The sequence below is a fragment of the Cnephaeus nilssonii genome, assembly GCF_951640355.1.
Source record: "Cnephaeus nilssonii genome assembly, chromosome: 7".
Lineage (NCBI taxonomy): Eukaryota > Metazoa > Chordata > Mammalia > Chiroptera > Vespertilionidae > Cnephaeus > Cnephaeus nilssonii.
Window position 1 is genome coordinate 4950793 of NC_137078.1, and position 27770 is coordinate 4978562.

Here is a 27770-nt window from a genome sequence, read left to right on the forward strand (position 1 = left end):
CTCAGGAACATCTTCAACTTTGACTGAATGGGCTTCTGGCAAGTGCAAATGGGGTGTCAGGTAGATTTGGAAAGTAGGATGAAATTTCGTCTACAAGCATGTGCAAGTGTTCTTTCACAGAAATTATCATCGTGATCCTTTTGTCTGGTTCAATGTCATGTTCCTCAAAGAAAGCAGATAAGGTAGGCAACATGTAAATTTTATTTTCATCCAATTTTTTTTTGCCAAAGCTGAAGTTTCATTTGCAATGATCGGATCTTTTCAGACAAATCGAGACATGTTGCATTTGGTCCTTGCAGTGATAAATTTAACTCATTCAAGATGGCAAAGATGGCAACCAAGTAAGCTATTTTCTGCAGTTCACTTTTATTGCTGAAAAGTGCTTCGAACTGCAGTCTTGCTTTCTGATTTAAAAATGTTTTGAGTTCATCACGAAGCTCAAAAACACGTTTTAAAACTTTTCCTCTCGACAACCATCTCACTTCAGTGTGAAATAGCAGAGCATTGTTCGGCGCATCCAACTCATTGCACAGTTGTGAAAACAGTCAACTGTTTAAAGTGCTCGCCTTTACAAAATTGACAGAACTTATGACGCTTTTCATTACTTTTGTAACTCTTGTGGCAGCGTCTTCGTTGTTAATATTTGCTGATGAATCATACAGTGAGTTCCGAATACTTTTGGTGACTCATTCAGTACCAAACGTTGAAATCCAGATCGACATCCTAGCATAGCTGGAGCACCATCTGTGCAAACACCACAAACCTTTTCCCAAGAGATCTTATGCTCTTTCAGAAATGAACCAACTGTGTCAAATACATCACGTGCAGTAGCTGTCGTTTCAAGAGGTTTGCAAAAAAGAAACTCATCTTTAAAGTCGCCATCATTAATATACCTCATGTAAACCAGTAACTGTGAACAGTTTGCAACATCTGTAGATTCATCAAGCTGGATACTAAATATTGGAAGTGGAGCAGATTTAATTTCCTGGATTACCTGATCAAGAACATCAGCAGACATGTCATCTATTCTTCTGCGGACAGTGTTGTTAGATAAGGAAATTGCACTCAATTTCATAACAAATTCGTCTCCGATCATAACTCGAACAATGTCTTTGGTCGCTGGCAACAGTAAATCCTCGGCAATGGTGTGAGGTTACATAGCTCTGGCGATTCTGAGTGCCACCAAATATGAAGCTTCAATGGCTGCTATGTTTTGTTTGTGGTACTTGCCACCAGTGTCAAGTCTGGCTTTCTTGAGTCCATCAGCTTTGCTTCTAAAATAGTTGGTATCCTTGCCGGCAAAGCTCGGATGCTTACTATCAAAATGGCGTTTTAGTTTGTTCGGCTTCATAGATTCGGCTGATAGAACTTCACAACAAATAACACATTGCGATTTCTCAATTCCGCTGTAATTATTGAGGTAAAACCATACTGTAAAAAATCCTCACTATATTTTCTTAACGTTCTCTACACGATCCATTGTCATGGGATGGTTTGCTAATGAAAATAATATATAACAATAGCTTTAGTAATACAAAAGATGATACATGACATAGTTCAGTCAATACAGTTCATTAAAGTTTCCTATGATTTAACATTCTCTGTGGTTTTTTTTTACATACCTGTTACTATCACAAGGGGGCAGTATTCACATCAACCACAGCTGAATATAAAAAGACCTATCAGCATCCAGATTAAGTTCCCATGGTACAGATTTTGGGTTTTTTTTGCAGTAGTTGATGATTTCACATTTACCCAGTAATTATAATTCATGAAGTGTCATTTTACCTCCAGTACTGCTGCTTTCAACACAGTAGCTGCTCTCTACACAGTAGCTGCTTTCAACACAGTAGCTGCTCTCTACACAGTAGCTGCTTTCAACACAGTAGCTGCTCTCTACACAGTAGCTGCTCTCTACACATGTGTGACTGGTCCGCATAAGTACATTATGGCGCCAACCCTGTCACATGCACCTGTATTTGTACGGGGTGTATGTGATGGGGTTGGCGTGATGATGTCATCACACCGGGTACTCGTATGTGGGCGTACCTGCATGTGGGTGGACCCGCCTGGAGACGGATAGAGGAGCGGTGTCTCGGTTCCTAAGACCATCACAAATATGTGTTTTCCCATGGTGTTAGGCGACCCCTGTGAAAGGGTCGTTCAACCCCCAAAGGGGTCGCGACCCACAGGTTGAGAACCGCTGTGCTAGAGCAAGTGCATTCTATTTTTTAATACTATTTCAATTTAGACAGTGTTTTTTAAATAAATCTTTATTGTTCAGATTTTTACAGTTGTTCCTCTTTTTCCCCCCATATCTCCTCTCCACCCAGTTCCCACCCCACCCTCTGTCCTTACCCCGCCCCCACTGTCCTTATCCATAGGTGTACGATTTTTGTCCAGTCTCTTCCCGCACCCCCCACACCCCTTTCCCCCCGAGAATTGTCAATCCACTCCCTTTCTATGCCCCTGATTCTATTATATTCACCAGTTTATTCTGTTCATCAGATTTTTAGATTCACTTGTTGATAGATATGTATTTGTTGTTCATAGTTTTTATCTTTACCTTTTTCTTCTTCTTCCTCTTCTGAAAGAATACCTTTCAGCGTTTCATATAATACTGGTTTGGCAGTGATGAACTCCTTTAGCTTTTTCTTATCTATGAAGCTCTTCATCTGCCCTTCAATTCCGAATGATCGCTTTGCTGGGTAGAGTAATCTTGGTTGTAGGTTCTTGCTATTCATCACTTCGAATATTTCTTGCCACTCCAGTCTGGCCTGCATAGTTTCTGTTGAGAAATCAGCTGACAATCGTATGGGTGCTCCCTAGTAGGTAACTAACTGTTTTTCTCTTGCTGCTTTTAATATTCTCTCTTTGTCTCTTTGCTCTTGGCATTTTAATTATGATGTGTCTTGGTGTGGTCCTCTTTGGATTCCTTTTGTTTGGGGTTCTCTGCGCTTCCTGAAATTGTAAGTCTATTTCTTTCACCAGGTGGGGGAAGTTTTCTGTCATTATTTCTTGAAATAGGTTTTCAGTATCTTGCGCTCTCTCTTCTTCTGCCACCCCCATAATTTGGATGTTGGTACGCTTGAAGTTGTCCCAGAGGCTCCTTACACTATCTTCATATTTTTGGATTCTTTTTTCTTTTTGCTTTTCTGGTTGGGTGTTTTTTGCTTCTTTGTATTTCAAATCTTTGACTTGATTCTTGCGATCCTCTAGTCTGCTGTTGGATCTCTGTATATTATTTTTTATTTCAGTCAGTTTATGCTTAATTTCTAGTTGATCCTTTTTCATATCCTCGAGGGTCTCACTAAGTTTATCGGCCTTTTCTAGAAAATTCTTGAAAAACCTTATAACCGTGGTTTTGAACTCTATATCCAGTCATTTGCTTTCCTCCATTTCTTTTATTTGTGGCCTGTTTCTTTGTCTCCACATTTTGGCTGCTTCCCTGAGTTGATAGAGTGGCTTTGTGTGCTAGGTGTCCTATAGGGCCCAGTGGCTCAGCCTCCCCAGTTACCTGATGTGGACACTCTTGGTGCATCCCTTTGTGGGCTGTGTGCACAGTCTTGTTGTAGTTAAGGCTTGATTGTTGTTGGTATCACTGGGAGGAATTGACCTCTAGGCCAATTGGCTGTGAGGATCAGCTGTGTCTACGATGGGAGAACTTCTGTGCTGGAGACACCCTTATGAGACAAGACTTGCTTCAGTGGGGCTTTGGTGCTCACTCAGTCTGCCCCCTGAGTGTGTCCCTTATGGATCTGAGGAGTTGTAATCTGAATGGTCCCACTCTGACCCCTGGGTACACTGGCTCTTGGATCTCCAAGGAGGTGCTAATTTAGCCTCTGCCTGAGGCCTCTCAGCAGGAGCTACAGAGAGATCTGCAGATTCCTATTCTTTGTTTGGGGTTTGGAGGTGCCCAGATGAGGCCCAGCTGTGAAGCAATGCAAGCTGCTGTGGGGCCTTGGGCCTTCTTTTGGATGTTCTGGGTCTCACTGACTCAGCTGCAGTTTGTTAGGTAAGATTAGAATTCACAGGACCAGGCTATTCATATGCAAAAGCTGAGGCTTGGATGGGGCAGAGTCTCAGGTCGGAGCAAACAACAATGCCTTCGTGGGGCGGAGTCTCAGGGCGGAGCACACAGCAATGGCTTCCCTGCCCTAAGAGGCCCTGCCCTAAGAGGTCCCTGGGTCTCAGTGTCCTGCGGTAATCTCTGCAAGCACCTCTGAGAGAAAGCCGCCCTCAAGTTCCGCCCGCTGCCAGACAGTCCAGTTTCTCCCCATATGAGTCTGGGTGCCCAGAGTCTCGCCCGGAACTGGAGTTCAGAGCAGTCGGGAGCTTTTGTCTCCCTCCCAACTGAGAAAGCCAGCTGTGCACTCAGTTGCCAGCCCTCTTCGCGCGCGTGCCTCCCTCTCTGTGCGCGCCTCTGTACCTCTGCCTTTCGCACCTCCACTGAGTCTCAGTGTGCTTTTCTCTTTCCTTCTAGTTGTAGAATTTCCACTCAGCCAGCCTTCCTGTGCTTCTGGATGATGTCTTTTAGTTGTAGTTTTGAAATTGTTGTGCGAGGCAGCAGTTTAGGTGTTTACCTATGCCACCATCTTGGTTTCTCCTCCAATTTAGACAGTGTTGACTCCCAGCCATAAAAGATGAGGGCATTGGCACTGTTGCACTTTCCATCCCCCTTCCTCCCCTTCCTGACTTTCTTAGTCATTATTTTTACATTGTCAGAGATTATATTTTTACATTGTTCTGTGACCACAATTTGCACATTAGCTTCATATTAGGTTTTATGGATTACATTGCTTTGTATTTGTTTCACATTTATTTATATTCAGTGCTCAACTAGTCCTTTTATTTTAACTTTTATATTTCTTTGTTCTCAGTTTTGAATAATTTCTTAATTGCTGTCTCCTTCATATACATCCCTGTCACCATACCTCCCAACCCCGAGCCCCAATTTAGGAAGTCCTGTTGGGTACTGAATCATCTCATGTATTAAAATGCTGGCCTATGTCTTTTATACTTAACAAAATTTTTCTTGAATAAAGTGGTTTAAAGTGTCTCATTGCTTTATGTGTTTGCTGTTATTTCAGAGAAGTCTGAGGGCAGTCTGATTTTTCCATTAAAGGTTGTTTATTGTTTGCTTAGGTGGTTACTTACTATTTTATCTTTGAAGTTCAGAATATAGCTTGCTGTTAAATGTTCTGAAGCAAATTTTTCTGAAACACTATTGTTCTCTTTCAATCTGCAGATTCATTTCTTTGTTTATTTAGCATTTCATATCTATACATATAAAATCCTAAGTGACCACTGCAACCAAATGGATGACCGAACAGGCTGCGTGGGGCGACCAGGCCAGCAGGGGGTTAGTGAGGGGCAACCAAACGACTGAGCAGCAGGCTGAGTGGGGCAACCAGGTCGGCAGGGCGGTTAGTGAGGGGTGACCAAATGACCAAACAGCAGGTTGCGTGGGGTGACCAGGCCCGCAGGGAGGGAAGTTGGGGGTGACCAGGCCAGCGGAGGGTCAGTTGGGGGCGACCAGGCCAGCAGGGGGGGCAGTAAGGGGCAACCAGGCCAGTGTGAGGGGAAGTTGAGAGTGACCAGGCCAGCAGGAGGGGCAGTAAGGGGCGACCAGGCCAGCAGGAGGAGCAGTAAGGGGCGACCAGGCTGGCGGGGGGGGGGGGGGGGCTGTTGGGGGCAATCAGGCAGGCAGGCAGGCAGGTGAGCAGTTAAGAGTCAGTGGTCCCGGATTGTGAGAGGGATGTCTTGACTGCTGGTTTAGGCCCAATCCCCAGGATTGGGTCTAAACTGGCAGTTGGACATCCCCCGAGGGGTCCCAGATTGGAGAGGGTGCAGGCTGGGCTGAGGGGACCCCCTCCCCCCGTGCATGAATTTCATGCACCGGGCCTCTAGTCTATATATATAAAAGGCTAATATGCTAAGTGTCCCTCCACCTGTCTGACTGGTCGCTATGATGCGCACTGACTACCAGGGGGCAGATGCTCAATGCAGGAGCTGCCAAGCTGATGTGACTTGCCAGCAGTGGTTCTTGGGTGATGCACCCTGAAACCAGAGAGGAGGGAGCCTGATTCCTCGTGGGGCCGCATGATTCCACCTTTGGCCCTGGGTTATGTTGTTGCTGGGGCACTGTAAGCCCCAAATCTGGTTTACTGCACACTTGCGTTTGTGTTCCACCCCCTGTACGACAGCAACTTTGCAGAGTGCTCTCTCACATTCCGGGACCCCTCGGGGGATGTCCGAGAGTCAGTTTTGACCCGATCCCCACAGGCCAGGCTGAGGGACCCCACCTGCCCGAGGGACCCAGCTTGCTCCACAGACTCTCTTTGAGCCATGGTGCCACCCCAGGTGCGGCTGGCTGGGGAGGGTCCACTGGAGGTAGGCTCCAGGGTGTGTCTGGCCTGTCTCGCCCACTCCCGCCCCACCGGCTACCCTCTAACTAATTTCCTTTCAATGTGCATGCATCCGACAGGGTCACTAGTTAATATATAATTTTCTTTTGTTAATTTTATGTTAGATATACAAGTTATCCTCATTTTGGATCTTTTTTTAAAAAAATGCATTTTTCTTGATTTCAGAGAGGAAAGGGAGAGAAGAGAGAGAGAGAGAAACATCAATGATGAGAGAAAATCATTGATTGGCTGCCTCCTGCACATCCCCCATTGGGGATCAAACCCAAAACCTGTGCGTGTGTCCTGACCGGGAATCGAACTCTGACTTCCTGGTTCATAAGTCAATGCTCAACCACTGAACCACACCAGCCAGGCTTGGATCCTTTTTGATGGTCTTCCATATCTTGGCTTTTTCTAATCATTCTTTTCCTCATTTGTGTTTATATTCTCTCTGATTTTTATTATAATAATCTAATTTTCAGCTACATTATTTAGGTTCTTGATGTTTTAAATTTATTAGTTTTTTTTTAATGGTGGTGTTTTAATATGCTCTCTTTCTCTATCTATATCTCTTTTCCCCTCCCTCTCTATCTTTTTCAAATCCTGATGTTTATCATATTTTCTTACTCATTGATTAGCCATAATTTTATTAGGCTTCCTATATTCCTTTTGTATTGATTGGTTGATCATTTGCTGTAATATGTATAGCAAATTGCCAGGCTGTTTCTAATTAATCTTTATAAGTAACATATTTTGCTCAAGAGCTTTTATTTTTTTACTTTTTTTTTCTATATTTTTATTGATTTCAGAGAGGAAGGGAGACGGAGAGAGAAATAGAAACATCAATGCTGAGAGAATCATTGATCGGCTGCCTTCTGCATGCCCACTACTGGGGATTGAGCCCGCAACCCAGGCATGTGCCCTTGACTGGAATCGAGCCCGGGACTCTTCAGTCTGCAGGCCGACACTCTATCCACTGAGCCAAACCAAGTAGGGCTCTAATTAATCTTGTTCTTGCTTTTGAGCCTACTTGTCCAGACTATCTGTATGTCCTCATAGAGGGTGAGGGACTTCTACACTCTCTTCTTACCACCATAATCAAGTCCAGTTTTTTCTCCCTTCAGAGCTACAATTTAAAAGCCTTTTTTCTTAATATATACATTTTGTCTTGTAGCCAGTAGGTGTACTAATGACATGCTTTTTTTGTTAGAGCCTTAGGGCTGTGTTCTCACTTCTGAGATTTTGTTAAAATGTCTAATTTAGGTTCACTTCACCTAATTTGGAAAGTGGGAGGAATGAGTATTCTCTTTCCATGGAGAAATTCTTTTGGCTTTAATCTTGCTCCCCAATACAATGTGTATTCTGGAATATCAAATTACTTCTTGCAAACCTCTCTGTTTTCCAGTCAGGATAGTCAAAGGTAACAAAAGCTGGCGAGTTTGCTCTCTTCAGGTTTGAGGAGTCTTAGCAAGAATTACCAAGATTTTGTCAACTTCTCAGTGTCTTGTGGAGGAAGGGTTGTGAAGGAGGCCAGTACCTGGGCCACACTTCTCACTCTCTCCCACTCTAGAATTTCACGTTTGTGAGAGTCATGGCATTGACTTGTGCTCCTTTCTTTTTGTGTTTGTGTCTGGCTGTTGAAGGTGAGGGTTTTGTTTGTTTACTTGTTTGTTTCTGCTGGTTTTTCATTTGTTTGTTTGTTTTATAATTTTATTTTGAGAGTACACTTATTAAAGCTGGAAATAGTGAAACAAGGAAGGGCCTAGGACAGAAGAAGCAACAGGAAAGAGACTAGGTTAGCTGGAGCTGCTTTGGCTCTCTAGAAATGTCCTGGGAAAGAAGTGAATCAAAGTGTGACTGCTGTCAGCTCCCTCTGGCAGGGCAGTTAAAAGCATTTTAAAATTAATTAATTTGGAATCAAGCCAATGAATCTCTTTTACTTTTCAAAGAACTTCACAAGCTTCAGTTTCAATGTGCTGATATACTAAAGTGTTTGGATAGTCTTGGCTCTTTTCATTACAGAGGTCATAAAACAGGTTCACTTTCACTTGGCAATGTTGACTCTTTTTTGTGTAATAACTCTGAAATGTGTGTGTTTTGTTCGTGCCAAGACCTGATTTACATATAAAGTAAAATAAAATACAGGAAGATACACTCTTTTTCACATTTTGGTAATAAACAAAAAACCATCATAAGTTTCTCTTTTGGCATTTAAACTTTAAATAGAAAATATTGATATTGTAAATTATAGGTACAGTAAAACCTTGATATGATCGAAGGGTGGGTGTCCATTAAAGCTGAAAGTTCAGCCCTAGCTGGTTTGGCTCAGTGGATAGAGTGTGGGTCTGCGGACTGAAGGGTCCTGCGTTTGATTCCAGTCAAGGGCACATGCCTGGGTTGCGGGCTCGATCCCCAGTAGGGGGCAGCTAGTCAATGATTCTTTCTCATCATTGATGTTTCTATCTCTCTCTTCCTCTCCCTATATTTAAAGCTGATAGTCCATTATATAATAAAGTAGGTTTTCCAAATATGTATGTTAGAAAATTGACAAATCATTAGTTTACCTGTTTTTACTTATGTAGACACATTTGTGTAATTAAAATTAAGTATGTATGAGAAGTTTATTTTTCTATATGTGTTACTGTAATTTTATTTTTTTTTCTTTTTTTTTTCTTTTTTTTATTAAGGTATTATATGTGTACATATCTTACCATTGCCCTCCCCACACCCCACTCCCATATATGCCCCCACCCCCCAGAGTTTTGCATCCATTGGTTATGCTTATATGCATGCATACAAGTCCTTTGATTGATCTCTTATCTCCCCCACCTCTCCCTAACCTTCCCCTTGTAATTTGACAGTCTGTTTGATGCTTTACTGTCTCTGTATCTATCTTTTTGTTCAAGATTATAATGTTCTTTATTATCCATAAATGAGTGAGATTATGTGGTATTTTTCTTTCATTGACTGACTTATTTCACTTAACATAATGTTCTCCAATTCCTCCCAGGTTGCTGCAAATGATGAGAGTTCCTTCTTTTTTATGGCAGCATAGTATTCCATTGTGTAGATGTACCACAGTTTTCTGATCCAGTCATCTGCTGACGGGCACCTAGGCTGTTTCCAAATCTTAGCTATGGTGAATTGTGCTGCTATGAACATAGGGGTGCATATATCCTTTCTAATTGGTGTTTCTAGTTTCTTCGGATATATTCCCAGGAGTGGGATTACTGGGTCAAATGGGAGTTCCATTTTCAGTTTTTTGAGGAAACTCCATACTGTTCTCCACAGTGGCTGCACCAGTCTGCAATCCCACCAGCAGTGCACGAGGGTTCCTTTTTCTCCGCATCCTCGCCAACACTTGTCGTTTGTTGATTTGTTGATGATAGCCATTCTGACAGGTGTGAGATGGTACCGCATTGTTGTTTTGATTTGCATCTCTCGGATAATTAGTGACGTTGAGCATGTTTTCATGTGTCTCTTGGCCTTCCTTCTGTCTTCTTTTGAAAAGATTCTATTTAGGTCTGTTGCCCATTTTTTTATTGGATCATTTATCTTCCTTTTATTAAGTTGTATAAGCTGCCTGTAGATGTTGGAGATTAAACCTTTATCAGTGATGCCATTTGCAAATATGTTCTCCCATGCAGTGGGCCTTCTTGTTGTTTTGTTGATGGTTTCTTTTGCTGTGAAAAAGCTTTTTATTTTGATGTAGTCCCATTTGTTAATTTTCTCTTTAGCTTCCATTGCCCTAGGGGCAGTGTCAGTGAAGAATTTCTTTTGGCATATGTCTGACATTTTGCTGCCTGTGGATTGCTCTAGTATTTTTATGGTTTCCCGTCTTATGTTTAAGTCCTGTATCCATTTTGAGTTTATGTTTGTGTATGGCGTAAGTTGGTGATCAAGCTTCATTTTTTTGCATGTATCTGTCCAATTTTCCCAACACCATTTATTGAAGAGACTGTCTTTATTCCATTGTATGTTCATGCCTCCTTTGTCAAATATTAATTGAGCATAGTGGTTTGGGTCAATATCTGGATTCTCTATTCTGTTCCATTGATCTATATGTCTGTTCTTGTGCCAGTACCAGGCTGTTTTGAGAACAGTGGCTTTGTAATACAGCTTGAAATCTGGTATTGAGATCCCTCCTACTTTATTCTTCTTTCTCAGGATTGCTGTGGCTATTCGGGGTCTTTTTTTATTCCAGATGAATTTTTGGAGAGTTCTTTCAAGGTCTGTAAAATATGCCGTTGGTATTTTAATGGGGAGTGCATTGAATCTATAGATTGCTTTGGGTAGTATGGACATTTTAATGATGTTGATTCTACCAATCCATGAACATGGTATGTTCTTCCATCTGTTTACGTCTTCCTCTATCTCTTTTTTCAGTGTCCTGTAGTTTTCCGTGTATAGGTCTTTTACCTCCTTAGTTAAGTTTATTCCTAGGTATCTTAATTTTTTTGGTGCGATGGTAAATGGGATTGCCTTTTTAGTCTCTCTGTCTGTAAGTTCACTATTGGTGTATAGAAAGGCCATAGATTTCTTGGCGTTAATTTTGTATCCTGCTACATTGCCGAATTCATTTATTAAGTCTATGAGTTTTTTGACGGAGTCTTTCGGATTTTTTATGTACAATATCATGTCGTCTGCAAATAAAGACAGCTTTACTTGTTCTTTTCCAATCTGGATGCCTTTTATTTCTTCTTCTTGTCTAATTGCAATGGCTAATACTTCCAGTACTATGTCAAACAGGAGTGGTGAGAGTGGGCATCCCTGTCTTGTTCCTGTTCTTAGGGGAAATGTCTTTAGTTTTTGTCCATTGAGTATGATGTTTGCTGTGGGTTTATCATATATAGCTTTTATTATGTTGAGGTATGAGCCATCTATTCCCACCTTGTTGAGAGCTTTTATCAAGAAAGGGTGTTGGATTTTGTCAAATGCTTTTTCTGCATCAATTGATATGACTATGTGATTTTTATCTTTCAATTTGTTTATGTGATGTATCACGTTTATTGATTTGCGGATATTGTACCATCCTTGCATTCCTGGGATAAATCCTACTTGGTCATGGTGTATGATCTTTCTGATGTACTGCTGGAGCCGATTTGCTAGAATTTTGTTGAGGATTTTGGCATCTATGTTCATGAGGGATATTGGTCTGTAATTCTCTTTCATTGTGTTGTCTTTATCTGGTTTTGGTATTAGGGTGATGCTGGCTTCATAGAAGGAGCTTGGAAGTGTTCCTTCCACTTGAATTTTTTGGAATAGTCTGAGGAGGATAGGTTTTAGTTCTTCCTTGAATGTTTGGTAAAACTCTCCTGTGAAGCCATCAGGCCCCGGGCTTTTGTTTGCCGGAAGCTTTTTGATGACTGCTTCAATTTCGTCCATAGTTATTGGCCTATTGAGCTGTTTAGATTCTTCTTGATTGATTTTTGGAAGGTTATATTTTTCTAGGAATATGTCCATTTCCTCCAGATTGTCCAGTTTGTTGGAATAGAGTTGTTCGTAGTATTTTGTAACAATCCTTTGTATCTCAGCGGGGTCTGTTGTTATTTCACCTCTTTCATTTCTGATTTTGTTTATTTGGGTCCTCTCTCTTTGCTTCTTGGTGAGCCTGGCTAGAGGTCCATCAATCTTGTTTATCCTTTCAAAGAACCAGCTCTTGGTTTTGTTGATCCTATGTATTGTTTCTTTGGTCTCTATGTCATTTATCTCCGCTCTGATCTTTGTTATTTCCTTCCTTCTGGTTACACTGGGCTTTTCTTGCTGCTCTTTTTCTAGCTCTTTGAGTTGTAGGGTTAAGTAATTTATTACCATTGTTTCTTGTTTTTTGCAATAGGCCTGTAGAGCTATGAACTTCCCTCTCAAGACTGCTTTCGCTGTGTCCCATAGATTTTGGATTGTTGTGTTTTCATTGTCATTTGTTGCCATGATGTTTTTTATTTCTTCCTTGATCTCTCTGGTGACCCAGTCCTTGTTTAATAGCATGCTGTTTAGTCTCCATGTGTTTGATTTCTTTGGATTGTATTTATTGTAGTTGATTTCCAGTTTTATGCCACTGTGATCTGAGAAGATGCTTGATATAATTTCTATCTTCTTGAATTTGAAGAGACTTTGCCTGTGACCCAGCATATGGTCTATCTTTGAAAATGACCCATGTGCACTTGAGAAGAATGTATATTCTGTGGCTTTGGGGTGAAATGTTCTGAAGATGTCAATTAATTCCATCTGGTCTAGTGAGTCATTTAGGATTGCTGTTTCTTTGCTGATTTTTTGTTTAGAGGATTTGTCCAGTGGTGATAGTGGGGTATTAAAGTCTCCTACTATGATTGTGTTGCTATTAATCTCTCCCTTGATATCCTCCAGGAGTTTTTTTATGTATTTGGGTGCTCCTATATTGGGAGCGTATATGTTTACCAGAATTATTTCTTCTTGTTGGATTTCTCCCTTTAGTATTATGAAGTGGCCTTCCTTATCTCTTGTTATGGCATTTACTTTGAGGTCTATTTTGTCAGATATAAGTATTGCTACCCCAGCTTTTTTTTCATTTCCATTTGCCTGAAAGATATTTTTCCATCCCTTCACTTTCAATCTGTGTGAGTCTCTTGTTCTGAGGTGGGTCTCTTGTAGACAGCATATATATGGGTCGTGTTTTTTTATCCATTCAGCTACTCGATGTCTTTTGATTGGAGCATTTAGTCCGTTTACATTTAAAGTTATTACTGAAAGGTATTTGTTGCAGTCATATCTATTTTTGTGTCTGTATTCCTTCTTTCCTGTTTATTTCTTCTTTTTACAGTATTCCCTTTAGCAATTCTTGCATTGCTGGTTTGGTGGTGATAAACTCCCTGAGGCTTTTTTTGTCTGCAAAGCTCCTGATTTCCCCTTCAATTTTGATTGATAGTCTTGCTGGATATAGTATTCTTGGATTCAGTCCTTTGCTTTGCAACACTTTGTATACCTCCTTCCATTCACTTCTAGCTTGTTGTGTTTCTGATGAGTAATCATTTGACAATCTGATGGGTGTTCCTTTGTAGGTAACTCTCTGTCTCTCTCTTGCCGCCTTTAGGATTCTCTCTTTATCATTTATATTTGCCATTGAAATTATGACATGTCTTGGTGTGGGTCTTTTGGGGTTGATCCTGCTTGGGACTCTCTTTACTTGCGTAACTTTTATCTTTCCCATATCCGGGAAGTTTTCTGTCATTATTTCTTCAAATAGATTTTCTAATCCCTGCTGCTCTTCTTGTCCTTCTGGCAGCCCTATTATACGCATGTTACTTCGTTTCATGTTGTCCCGAAGCTCCCTTAGGCTTTCCTCCTGCTTTTTAATTTTTTTCTCCAATTGCTGTTCAGCTTGAGCTTGTTTCTGTACCTGATCTTCTAACTCACTAATTCGGTCCTCTGCTTCTTGTAATCTACTGTTGAAACTTTCCATGGTGTTTTTGATTGTAGCTATATCACTTTTCATTTCTTCCTGATTCTTGCATAAGTTGTTGATTTTCTCATCCATCCGATGTATAAATTCCATGACCATTACTCTGAACTCCTTTTCGGTCATGTTGCAAGCTTCATTTTCACTAATTTCCTTTCTTGGCGACTCCACATTTTCTTTCCTCTGTGAGTTATTTCGTTTCCCCATTCTGGCTATTACCAGAAAGCTCAAGCTTCTGTTTGCGTGGACCTGGGCCGTGTGCTGTGGGGACTTCGCTCCACCCTAGTTTCACTGAAGTGCTCTGACACTAGGACGTGTGGCTGTCTTTGGTTGGTGGGAACCAGACTTGCCCAGGATCAGTGTCCCCAGTGTTCCGTGTGGTCTCGTGTGCACATTTAGAATCAGGGGCCCTGTCTGCACCACACTGTTGGTATGTGCCGAGAATGAGATCCTTAGCATGTGCCAGGAGTCAGAGTTTCCCTGTGTCTGCACCAAGACTCGATTGTCAAAGTCTCTGTTGCCTTGTGCAGTTTCTCGTTGAGAATCAGGGTCCCTGTGTGTGCACACACCAACAATTGGGGTCGCTGGCTCTTAGTGTGAATGCGCTGTGAGTCAAGGATCCCAGGCAGCTGTGTCCAGCGTGCCAAATTCCCTGAAGTGGAGCTGCGTCCTGTGTGTGCTCTCTCTACTGAGCCAAACCGGCTAGAGCGCACATTCTTAAAAACCTGAAGGTGAGCCGGCTCAGTGCACTCTCCCAAAGTCCCAGAAGGGGGGCGGAGTTCGTTCTGCGCGCCAAATTCCCCAAAGGGAAGCCCCTCTGTGCACGCTCTTAAGAATCTCCGAAGGGGGAGCTGTGACCCGCGAGCCAAATTCCCCCAAATTCCCCGAAGGGGAGCCCTCTGTGCGCACTGACAGATTTCCCCGACGGGGAGCTGCTTCTGTCCCGTGCGCTAGCGCGCGCCAAATTCCCTAAGAGGGAGCGCGTCCCTGCGCAAAGCTCGGCAGCCTGGGCCAGGGGCGGGTCTATCAGTTACTATGGCGCTGTCTGTGCGCGAGCCCGCCCGTGAGCAGCTTGGGCGAGGGGCGCGTCTATCAGTTACTATGGCGCTTTCCGCGCGCGCCTGTGGGCGCTCAGCAGCTTGGGGGAGGGGCGGGTCTATCAGTTACTATGGCGCTATCAGCGCCTGCGAGGAGGGGGATAGGCTCTTTGACTCACGGAAATCTGCCGGGAAGTCTGGATTCTTGTTGTTTGTTTGTCTGAAGCTGTGATAGCAGTTCTCTGTCCCCAAGTGGCTGCAGGGTCCTGGTTTGTGTCAGAAGCCAGGATCCGAGTCTCAGGCAGCTCTGTTTCTCAAGATGGCGTGGTCTCCGCGTCCGCACCAGCCGCTGAGAAGTGACCGCTTTGTGCGCGGGGCTCCGCCGTCTAGGGCTGCCCTGTTCGGGAGCCCCTTGGAAGACCTGCAGAATCTAACTGACCCTATCTCATACACACACACACACCACACACATCTACACTCTCCTCTATGGGTTCCTCACTCACACTCTCTCTCTCCCTACCTTCCTGCCGGTCGCCATCTTTTTCTATCTCCCAGTCGTGTTACTGTAATTTTAAATTTACACTGAATAGGTCTAGGAAAATAGGTCTTCTTGTTTAGGGTTGACGTGAGTCATCAAATGCACACAGCTGGGGTGTAGCTTAGTGCATATGGGAACAGTGGCAGGCAGGAGTTAAAAATGCTGCAGGAAGTCAGGCCCGAGACAACAACCAATTACCACAATGCAACGAGGTGTGATCATGCGCTGATCATTCCAAGAACATTGTTTATGAGCGGTGACACTTGGATTTAAGCATGTAGACTATAGTTGTGGATAAGAAATATTTATTTATGTCTGGGAAATTACTACAGTGTTTTTCCAACATACAGCTATTTGCTAAAATTTGTAAAAAAAATAACAGTGAATTAATAACAAAAAATAACCAGTTAATTTAATTATAAGCAGATCTTGGTTAAAAGCATTTAATTTATTTACTTTTTAAATATGTTTTTATTGATTTTTTAGAGAGAGAGAAAGGGAGAGGGAGAGAGAAACATCAATGATAAACATCCATCAGCTTCCTCCTGCACATCCCCCACTGGAGACTAAGCCTGAAACCCAGGCATGTGCCCTGACTGGTAATCAAACTGGTGACCTTTTGGTTCATGGGTCAATGCTCAACCACTCAGCCACTCTGGCAGGGCAGTTAAAAGCATTTTAAAATTAATGGTGTTAATTTTCACATATGACATACAGACCAGAAATTTTGCCTGCTAAATCTGAAGTCTGTTAAGTCGAGGTCCACAAAATCGAGGGTTTACTGTATGTTAGAATTCTCAGTGGTCTTTCTTGTCATGTTCATTACCCTTTGATTTCAATACTGTAAGCTATATAATATTTAGCCTTCTTGTTTAGGGTTGATGTGAGTCATGTGTCAGGATCTGAAATAAGAAAACTGTACAATTCTCTAGTGAAACTGCTTGAAGTATCACTCATTGTATTTTTAATGCTATTTGTAAATAATGTATGTTCTAGTTGTAACCTCAATCTTCATTCTTTAAGATTTTTTAATTAAAAAAAATTTTAATACAATTGACATTTAAATATCATGTTAGTTTCAGGTGTACAGCATAATGGTTAGACATTTATATAATTAAATTTTCATTCTTTTTTTTTTTTTTTTTGTACCTATTGGGAAATGATTATTACAATAAGTTTAGTTAATATCCATCATCTCACATGCTACATTTTTTTCTTTTTTTTTTTTCAATTTTTTTATTAAGGTATTATATGTGTACATATCTTACCATTGCCCTCCCCACACCCCACTCCCATATATGCCCCCACCCCCCAGAGTTTTGCATCCATTGGTTATGCTTATATGCATGCATACAAGTCCTTTGATTGATCTCTTATCTCCCCCACCTCTCCCTAACCTTCCCCTTGTAATTTGACAGTCTGTTTGATGCTTTACTGTCTCTGTATCTATCTTTTTGTTCAAGTTTATAATGTTCTTTATTATCCATAAATGAGTGAGATCATGTGGTATTTTTCTTTCATTGACTGACTTATTTCACTTAACATAATGTTCTCCAATTCCTCCCAGGTTGCTGCAAATGATGAGAATTCCTTCTTTTTTATGGCAGCATAGTATTCCATTGTGTAGATGTACCACAGTTTTCTGATCCAGTCATCTGCTGACGGGCACCTAGGCTGTTTCCAAATCTTAGCTATGGTGAATTGCGCTGCTATGAACATAGGGGTGCATATATCCTTTCTAATTGGTGTTTCTAGTTTCTTCGGATATATTCCCAGGAGTGGGATTACTGGGTCAAATGGGAGTTCCATTTTCAGTTTTTTGAGGAAACTCCATACTGTTCTCCACAGTGGCTGCACCAGTCTGCAATCCCACCAGCAGTGCACGAGGGTTCCTTTTTCTCCGCATCCTCGCCAACACTTGTCGTTTGTTGATTTGTTGATGATAGCCATTCTGACAGGTGTGAGATGGTACCGCATTGTTGTTTTGATTTGCATCTCTCGGATAATTAGTGACGTTGAGCATGTTTTCATGTGTCTCTTGGCCTTCCTTCTGTCTTCTTTTGAAAAGATTCTATTTAGGTCTGTTGCCCATTTTTTTATTGGATCATTTATCTTCCTTTTATTAAGTTGTATAAGCTGCCTGTAGATGTTGGAGATTAAACCTTTATCAGTGATGCCATTTGCAAATATGTTCTCCCATGCAGTGGGCCTTCTTGTTGTTTTGTTGATGGTTTCTTTTGCTGTGAAAAAGCTTTTTATTTTGATGTAGTCCCATTTGTTAATTTTCTCTTTAGCTTCCATTGCCCTAGGGGCAGTGTCAGTGAAGAATTTCTTTTGGCATATGTCTGACATTTTGCTGCCTGTGGATTGCTCTAGTATTTTTATGGTTTCCCGTCTTATGTTTAAGTCCTGTATCCATTTTGAGTTTATGTTTGTGTATGGCGTAAGTTGGTGATCAAGCTTCATTTTTTTGCATGTATCTGTCCAATTTTCCCAACACCATTTATTGAAGAGACTGTCTTTATTCCATTGTATGTTCATGCCTCCTTTGTCAAATATTAATTGAGCATAGTGGTTTGGGTCAATATCTGGATTCTCTATTCTGTTCCATTGATCTATATGTCTGTTCTTGTGCCAGTACCAGGCTGTTTTGAGAACAGTGGCTTTGTAATACAGCTTGAAATCTGGTATTGAGATCCCTCCTACTTTATTCTTCTTTCTCAGGATTGCTGTGGCTATTCGGGGTCTTTTTTTATTCCAGATGAATTTTTGGAGAGTTCTTTCAAGGTCTGTGAAATATGCCGTTGGTATTTTAATGGGGAGTGCATTGAATCTATAGATTGCTTTGGGTAGTATGGACATTTTAATGATGTTGATTCTACCAATCCATGAACATGGTATGTTCTTCCATCTGTTTACGTCTTCCTCTATCTCTTTTTTCAGTGTCCTGTAGTTTTCCGTGTATAGGTCTTTTACCTCCTTAGTTAAGTTTATTCCTAGGTATCTTAATTTTTTTGGTGCGATGGTAAATGGGATTGCCTTTTTAGTCTCTCTGTCTGTAAGTTCACTATTGGTGTATAGAAAGGCCATAGATTTCTTGGCGTTAATTTTGTATCCTGCTACATTGCCGAATTCATTTATTAAGTCTATGAGTTTTTTGACGGAGTCTTTCGGATTTTTTATGTACAATATCATGTCGTCTGCAAATAAAGACAGCTTTACTTGTTCTTTTCCAATCTGGATGCCTTTTATTTCTTCTTCTTGTCTAATTGCAATGGCTAATACTTCCAGTACTATGTCAAACAGGAGTGGTGAGAGTGGGCATCCCTGTCTTGTTCCTGTTCTTAGGGGAAATGTCTTTAGTTTTTGTCCATTGAGTATGATGTTTGCTGTGGGTTTATCATATATAGCTTTTATTATGTTGAGGTATGAGCCATCTATTCCCACCTTGTTGAGAGCTTTTATCAAGAAAGGGTGTTGGATTTTGTCAAATGCTTTTTCTGCATCAATTGATATGACTATGTGATTTTTATCTTTCAATTTGTTTATGTGATGTATCACGTTTATTGATTTGCGGATATTGTACCATCCTTGCATTCCTGGGATAAATCCTACTTGGTCATGGTGTATGATCTTTCTGATGTACTGCTGGAGCCGATTTGCTAGAATTTTGTTGAGGATTTTGGCATCTATGTTCATGAGGGATATTGGTCTGTAATTCTCTTTCATTGTGTTGTCTTTATCTGGTTTTGGTATTAGGGTGATGCTGGCTTCATAGAAGGAGCTTGGAAGTGTTCCTTCCACTTGAATTTTTTGGAATAGTCTGAGGAGGATAGGTTTTAGTTCTTCCTTGAATGTTTGGTAAAACTCTCCTGTGAAGCCATCAGGCCCCGGGCTTTTGTTTGCCGGAAGCTTTTTGATGACTGCTTCAATTTCGTCCATAGTTATTGGCCTATTGAGCTGTTTAGATTCTTCTTGATTGATTTTTGGAAGGTTATATTTTTCTAGGAATATGTCCATTTCCTCCAGGTTGTCCAGTTTGTTGGAATAGAGTTGTTCGTAGTATTTTGTAACAATCCTTTGTATCTCAGCGGGGTCTGTTGTTATTTCACCTTTCATTTCTGATTTTGTTTATTTGGGTCCTCTCTCTTTGCTTCTTGGTGAGCCTGGCTAGAGGTCCATCAATCTTGTTTATCCTTTCAAAGAACCAGCTCTTGGTTTTGTTGATCCTATGTATTGTTTCTTTGGTCTCTATGTCATTTATCTCCGCTCTGATCTTTGTTATTTCCTTCCTTCTGGTTACACTGGGCTTTTCTTGCTGCTCTTTTTCTAGCTCTTTGAGTTGTAGGGTTAAGTAATTTATTACCATTGTTTCTTGTTTTTTGCAATAGGCCTGTAGAGCTATGAACTTCCCTCTCAAGACTGCTTTCGCTGTGTCCCATAGATTTTGGATTGTTGTGTTTTCATTGTCATTTGTTGCCATGATGTTTTTTATTTCTTCCTTGATCTCTCTGGTGACCCAGTCCTTGTTTAATAGCATGCTGTTTAGTCTCCATGTGTTTGATTTCTTTGGATTGTATTTATTGTAGTTGATTTCCAGTTTTATGCCACTGTGATCTGAGAAGATGCTTGATATAATTTCTATCTTCTTGAATTTGAAGAGACTTTGCCTGTGACCCAGCATATGGTCTATCTTTGAAAATGACCCATGTGCACTTGAGAAGAATGTATATTCTGTGGCTTTGGGGTGAAATGTTCTGAAGATGTCAATTAATTCCATCTGGTCTAGTGAGTCATTTAGGATTGCTGTTTCTTTGCTGATTTTTTGTTTAGAGGATTTGTCCAGTGGTGATAGTGGGGTATTAAAGTCTCCTACTATGATTGTGTTGCTATTAATCTCTCCCTTGATATCCTCCAGGAGTTTTTTTATGTATTTGGGTGCTCCTATATTGGGAGCGTATATGTTTACCAGAATTATTTCTTCTTGTTGGATTTCTCCCTTTAGTATTATGAAGTGGCCTTCCTTATCTCTTGTTATGGCATTTACTTTGAGGTCTATTTTGTCAGATATAAGTATTGCTACCCCAGCTTTTTTTTCATTTCCATTTGCCTGAAAGATATTTTTCCATCCCTTCACTTTCAATCTGTGTGAGTCTCTTGTTCTGAGGTGGGTCTCTTGTAGACAGCATATATATGGGTCGTGTTTTTTTATCCATTCAGCTACTCGATGTCTTTTGATTGGAGCATTTAGTCCGTTTACATTTAAAGTTATTACTGAAAGGTATTTGTTTGCAGTCATATCTATTTTTGTGTCTGTATTCCTTCTTACCTGTTTATTTCTTCTTTTTACAGTATTCCCTTTAGCAATTCTTGCATTGCTGGTTTGGTGGTGATAAACTCCCTGAGGCATTTTTTGTCTGCAAAGCTCCTGATTTCCCCTTCAATTTTGATTGATAGTCTTGCTGGATATAGTATTCTTGGATTCAGTCCTTTGCTTTGCAACACTTTGTATACCTCCTTCCATTCATTTCTAGCTTGTTGTGTTTCTGATGAGTAATCATTTGACAATCTGATGGGTGTTCCTTTGTAGGTAACTCTCTGTCTCTCTCTTGCCGCCTTTAGGATTCTCTCTTTATCATTTATATTTGCCATTGAAATTATGACATGTCTTGGTGTGGGTCTTTTGGGGTTGATCCTGCTTGGGACTCTCTTTACTTGCGTAACTTTTATCTTTCCCATATCCGGGAAGTTTTCTGTCATTATTTCTTCAAATAGATTTTCTAATCCCTGCTGCTCTTCTTGTCCTTCTGGCAGCCCTATTATACGCATGTTACTTCGTTTCATGTTGTCCCGAAGCTCCCTTAGGCTTTCCTCCTGCTTTTTAATTTTTTTCTCCAATTGCTGTTCAGCTTGAGCTTGTTTCTGTACCTGATCTTCTAACTCACTAATTCGGTCCTCTGCTTCTTGTAATCTACTGTTGAAACTTTCCATGGTGTTTTTGATTGTAGCTATATCACTTTTCATTTCTTCCTGATTCTTGCATAAGTTGTTGATTTTCTCATCCATCCGATGTATAAATTCCATGACCATTACTCTGAACTCCTTTTCGGTCATGTTGCAAGCTTCATTTTCACTAATTTCCTTTCTTGGCGACTCCACATTTTCTTTCCTCTGTGAGTTATTTCGTTTCCCCATTCTGGCTATTACCAGAAAGCTCAAGCTTCTGTTTGCGTGGACCTGGGCCGTGTGCTGTGGGGACTTCGCTCCACCCTAGTTTCACTGAAGTGCACTGACACTAGGACGTGTGGCTGTCTTTGGTTGGTGGGAACCAGACTTGCCCAGGATCAGTGTCCCCAGTGTTCCGTGTGGTCTCGTGTGCACATTTAGAATCAGGGGCCCTGTCTGCACCACACTGTTGGTATGTGCCGAGAATGAGATCCTTAGCATGTGCCAGGAGTCAGAGTTTCCCTGTGTCTGCACCAAGACTCGAGTGTCAAAGTCTCTGTTGCCTTGTGCGGTTTCTCGTTGAGAATCAGGGTCCCTGTGTGTGCATGCACCAACAATTGGGGTCGCTGGCTCTTAGTGTGAATGCGCTGTGAGTCAGGGATCCCAGGCAGCTGTGTCCGGCGTGCCAAATTCCCTGAAGTGGGGCTGCGTCCTGTGTGTGCTCTCTCTACTGTGCCAAACCGGCTAGAGCGCACATTCTTAAAAACCTGAAGGTGAGCCGGCTCAGTGCAGTCTCCCAAAGTCCCAGAAGGGGGGCGGAGTCCGTCCTGCGCGCCAAATTCCCCAAAGGGAAGCCCCTCTTAAGAATCTCCGAAGGGGGAGCTGTGACCCGCGAGCCAAATTCCCCCAAATTCCCCGAAGGGGAGCCCTCTGTGCGCACTGACAGATTTCCCCGACGGGGAGCTGCTTCTGTCCCGTGCGCGAGCGCGCGCCAAATTCCTAAATTTTCATTCTTTAAGGAGATTATAACAGATTAAGATACACACACACATGCATGTGCACACACAGTCACACATAAATACATATGACTTGCTGAAAACCACATATGCATATGACCTGCTGAAAATTACACCTGCATATGACCTACTGAGAACAAAGTGTAGACCATACCTGGGTTAGACTACTCTGGGGAAAGCATTGTTTTTCTCCTACCTTTACCACATGGTTACATGTAAAAGGCATAATCGTCTCTCGTGCTCCATTGCTAGCATAAACCATCTTTCATTTTCTTTTATCAAAATATTCCTCTGACTTTATTATTTTTTTTTGCATTTTGTTGATTCTGTTATTTAATACAGTAAGTTCTTACTTAATGTCATTGTCAATAGATTCTTCAACTTTAAGTGAAACGATGTGTAATGAAACCAATTTTATTACAGCTAATTGATATAAACAAGAGTTAAATTCCTAAGGTATCTCATTAACATCATAACAAGACATTAGATGAAAGAAACTACATTATTTGAGGACCTGCTGTAGTGTATTTTATTCAGTACACTATCAAGATACAGTCACATAGTTTTTCAAACTGTGTTTATGGATGTAAACAGAATGAAGAATGCAAACCTATCGTATTTGTATGTCTTTTATATCTAGTAACCTATGTATTTGTTTTTGAAATAAAGTCCTGTATATAAATTGTGGGAGCTTCTGAGTTTTACAAAGACTTTTTACAGAGGAATTTAACTATTTTAAAGGCCATGATTTAATATTTTTGTTTCTGTTCAAGCTTCTCTAATTGCCAATAATAATACCTTAAGAAAAAAATTTTATACATTATTTTGTCCAACTCATAGCAGCCCTAACAGAGCTTTTAGTTTTCACTATTACAAACTTTACTGTATTCCTTATTCATAAACCTTGGCATATGTCTCTATCAGGCACATTCTAAGAGGCCGAATTGCTGACTCAAAGGTATACACTCTTGCCGAAACCGGTTTGGCTCAGTGGATAGAGCGTCGGCCTGCGGACTCAAGGGTCCCAGGTTCGATTCCAGTCAAGGGCATGTACCTTGGCTGCGGGCACATCCCCAGTAGGGGGTGTGCAAGAGGCAGCTGATCGATGTTTCTCTCTCAACGATGTTTCTAACTCTATCCCTCTCTCTTCCTCTCTGTAAAAAATCAATAAGAAAAAAAAGCTGTGGCTTAGCCATAGTTTAAAAAAAAAAAAAAGGTATACACTCTTAAGGCTTTTGATACAAATTTCCCAGTTCCTATTATTTTATCCTATTAAGGTTTAATATTTTTACTGTATTTATTCAATTGTGAATTGCTTGCTTATGATGTTTGTTCATTACTAAAATTATTAGGTCCATCTTTTTTTATAGTAATAAATCTTTTGGCAAATAAATTACAAAAAGAAGTTTGGCATTTCCCTTCTGCTTTGTTTTGTTGTTGTTGTTTTTTTGGAGCTTTTGCCTTTTAATTTACAAAATTTTTTACATAGACATTTAAAATTTTTATTGTGAAAATTTTCAATCTTTCTTTTATGAATCTTTTTTCCTTTTTGCTTGTATGCTTAAAAAGCTATTCCGTATCCAGTGATCATATAAATTGTCGTTAACACTGAAATGAAATTGTTAAATATAGAGTATTAAAAAACGGTTACTATCCCAACAAAATTTCTTATTGCTAATTATTTAAATTCAGCCTACTGTTATGAACTTATTGAAGAAATGACTACCACCCCCCTTTCTTTCAGACATGGGATTTCTGCTCAATTCTACTTAATGGAAGTTTAATATTAGGGAAAATAATCTTATCTTTGGTTTGCATTATTCAACAAGAGCCAGTGGTATTTTAATTTTTAAGATGATGATATTTTTGCCTCAAAGTTTACATATGAAAATCAACTCAATATTTAAAAATACCCCATACAATTCTGATTTTATTTTGGTTTTTAATTTCTTTTTTTTCTTTTTTGGCTACTCCCTAACAGTAAAGCACTGGGATTTGTTTTGCAGAATCCTTGCAGCCTTTCCTGGAAGCCTGTAGCAACACTCTGTTTTTTCGTACTTGCTCTGTGCTGCTTCGAACCCCTAAGCTCGATCTTCAAATACTAGAAAAGCTCAGTATTATTCTACAGAAACTTTCTAAAATCAAGTAAGGATTTTTCATTTCTAATATTTTTTATTAAAAGATACCTTTTTGTGATCATTTAGACCTTTCTGAATCCTGTACTAGTTCAACTTTGATTATTAAATCAAAATTTTCAGTAAACATGTAGAAAATTGAGATTCATGCATATTAACACTTGTTTGACACTTAGTGATACAGTAAAGTTATAGTTTTAATCTTAGAATGTTTTGTTGTTTCTGCTAAGTGAGCTTTAAATACCACAGACAGAGTATGTAAAATTAAGAGCAATTTTTAGCAATCAAGTGATAGTATTAGAACAAATTATTGCACACTGGTATTCTGTACCACCACAAGTGAAAATAAAAATTATAATAAAGTATATTTCTCAGATTCTTATTGTGTACTAAAGTTAGGGAATGAGAAAGAAGCAGGCAGAAAAAATTTTAAATAATGTTTATTTTAGGAAACTATATGAGCTTCCTACCACTAATTTGGATTTTACTGTAAGAATTAGGGGCTTTCTTTTTATATTTCCTCTTAAGCAAATATAGGTATAATCATTTTTAAAGTTATAAATAGATTTTTAAGCTATATTTTCTTAGAATCTTGGTATGGTCCAGTTTTTATGACAGTTAAATTGTGGTTTTGGTTCAGCTCCTCTGTGCCCTTTCTTTCTCCTCAGGCATGACTTCCATGGTGGTGAACGTAGGTGTTCACCAGGCCTCATTCAAGTATGAATGCATCTTAAAATTATTTGCAGATGTGTGATAGTGGGTTCATACGTCCTATTTGGTGCCTACCACACCATAGTAAATTATTAGTTATCAAATTACAATCTCATACTCAGCTCACCAAATTATTGGTTTTCATCTGGTGTCATTTAAACTTACCAAATCATTGTCTTCCTTTTCTTGAAGACTGACTGTAATATGATTGTCTTGATTTGTAATCAGTAAATTCTCAATAAGGCCTGTTATAGTTACCTGTGGTGGCATGAAACTACAATTACATTCCTTAGGTTTCATTCTTCCTTAGGTGTTAATTCATGGGATTTTTTTTAAGTGGTCCCAAATTGCAAATATATCCTTGGATTGGAAACAGTTGATGCTCAAGCAGTCTTAAAGTAAATCTTTAAAACCACAAAGATATAAATTCTTCTGTATCAAATAGATGGTTATATACAGTTATTTAATAATTTCTCCCAAGATATAAGTATATGTAGACAGGAAATAAGAAATATATAATCAGATATAATTCTAACTAATTGATCATGAAATTACTAACTGGTTATTAGAAAGAGGATGGTTGAAAAGATATTTTGGTACAAAGGCAAAAGGTAAACCAATATTCTGCTACTTTAAAAAGCCCAGCTTACTTAAAATAAGTTGATCTAGTACTTGTATTTGACTTCTTCTAGCTGTTACAGAAAAAGCTATTCTCAACTGTTGTAATAGTGAATTGGTACAGTTTTCAGGATTATGAACCATTTTCTTTTTCCTTGAATACTTTGTCATTTTAGGCCTATCTTATGAAACTCACTTTATTTATCTTGGCATGTTAATTCTTTTTTGTAAATATATTTTTATTGATTTCAAAAAGGAAGGGAGAGGAAGAGAGAGACAGAAACATCAATGATGAGAGAGAATCATTAATCAGCTGCCTCCTGCATGCCCCCTACTAGGGATGGAGCCTTCAACCTGGGCATATGCCCTGACCAAGAATCAAACCATGACTTCCTGGTTCATAGGTCGACGCTAAACCCCTAAGCACACCAGCTGGGTGGCATGTTAATTCCTTAGTTACCTATTTTCTTCACTATTTTTAAAAACAGATGCCATTTTTTCTACATTTACACATGTTATCAATATAATTACAGATGAATTCCTTAAGTGTGTGTAATTAAATTAATGTACTCATTCTCTTACAGGAGTAATAAGAAGTTCTTTGAACTTTTTACAATTCATCTGATGCTTCAGGAAATACAAAGGACAACACATCCAGAGCATGCCTTTCTCTGTATTAACCTAAATTCAACTCTGTTCAATTTGGGTTTAACGAAATGCAACTCCGTGGCTTCCAATGCAAGCCATTAGACTGGCTTATTCTTATTTTATATACATTATATATGTGTTGCTTATTTGTAAGATTGCAAAAATCATCAAAGTAACTAAAAGTCTACCAAGTAAAGTTTCCAGTAGCATCATTTATCATGAAAATAAGATAGAACATTTTTTTACTTTAAGAATGAAATCTATAGGAGCTCTGGAACTATTGTAATGTTACAGTTCAACTTACGTAGTACAATGTGTAAAATGGAATTTTCAGAATTAATGACACGGGTTATTTTTTGTAAAACTGTTTTATAAAAATTCTTAAAATTATGTGATTATTTGGAATAAAACTGGTGTTTATGTGGGAACAGGGCTAGATCATGTTGTCATTCTTTTTTCTTAATATATTAGAAATCTCCTCCTTTGGAAACAAAAGTACATAATTTTTAACTATCACCTTCATATTATAACTTTTCTATATATCCTCGATTCACAGATATTGATATTTTATTGTGTTGTCCATGAAGCACTTTAGAGAAAATTTTTTGATTTTTCTAGTTTATTTTCCAAAATAATTTAATTATTACCAAAGCATATTTGTACAAAATAAAAAAAAAATTTACACTGAAAAATTAAAATGTCATAATCACAATGCCCAGAAATATCTATCTCCTGCTGTAGCCAAGCATGAGTGAAGTAGCCAGAAACAAAAAAAATTCCATTATGGATACTTGAGAAAAATTCCATTATGGATACTTTTGTTAACAGAACAAAAGACTAGCTTCTCAGAACACACAATGCCTAGAGATGGGACCAGGAAGAGAGTGGATGCCAGGTGGTAGAGCAGAGGTTGGCACGTCAGCATGGGATATTTGATGTTTCTGAAGAAGAGAACAAGACAAGTAAAGCAGAGCATTATTCAAAGATGTAGTTGAATAAAGATTTGCGGGGGCTAAAGAAAGATCTGCAGGTACAGATTGGAAAAGCTCATCATGTTCCAGAAAAATCAGTGAGGAACGGAGTCTAAATTAGACACATCCTGTACTTTAGATATATTACAATTATAATTTAATGATAAGTGTTAAATATTAAGGATAAAGCAGAAACAAACAAAAGCCAGTTCTCTGCAGGAGTAGAAGAACGAAGCTAGCCTCACACAATGCCAGAAGTTGATAAGTAACCACCCCTCAACTTCTGGAGAGGGAAATTCAAACTCAGAATT

General features: G+C 39.7%; 1 protein-coding gene across 5 annotated transcripts in view; it reads left to right on the forward strand.

Annotated features, from left to right (window-relative positions):
• CCDC138 (coiled-coil domain containing 138) overlaps window positions 1-26830 on the forward strand; it is a 215382-nt gene extending 188552 nt beyond the window's left edge. For all 5 annotated transcript variants that reach the window (XM_079776948.1, XM_079776951.1, XM_079776949.1 and 2 more), the window contains 2 exons: window positions 24383-24521; window positions 26425-26830. In XM_079776948.1, the coding sequence (XP_079633074.1) occupies window positions 24383-24521; window positions 26425-26590 (305 nt within the window). In that variant the 3' untranslated portion in view covers window positions 26591-26830. The remainder of the gene's footprint in view (window positions 1-24382; window positions 24522-26424) is intronic.
• Window positions 26831-27770: the final 940 nt, after the last annotated feature.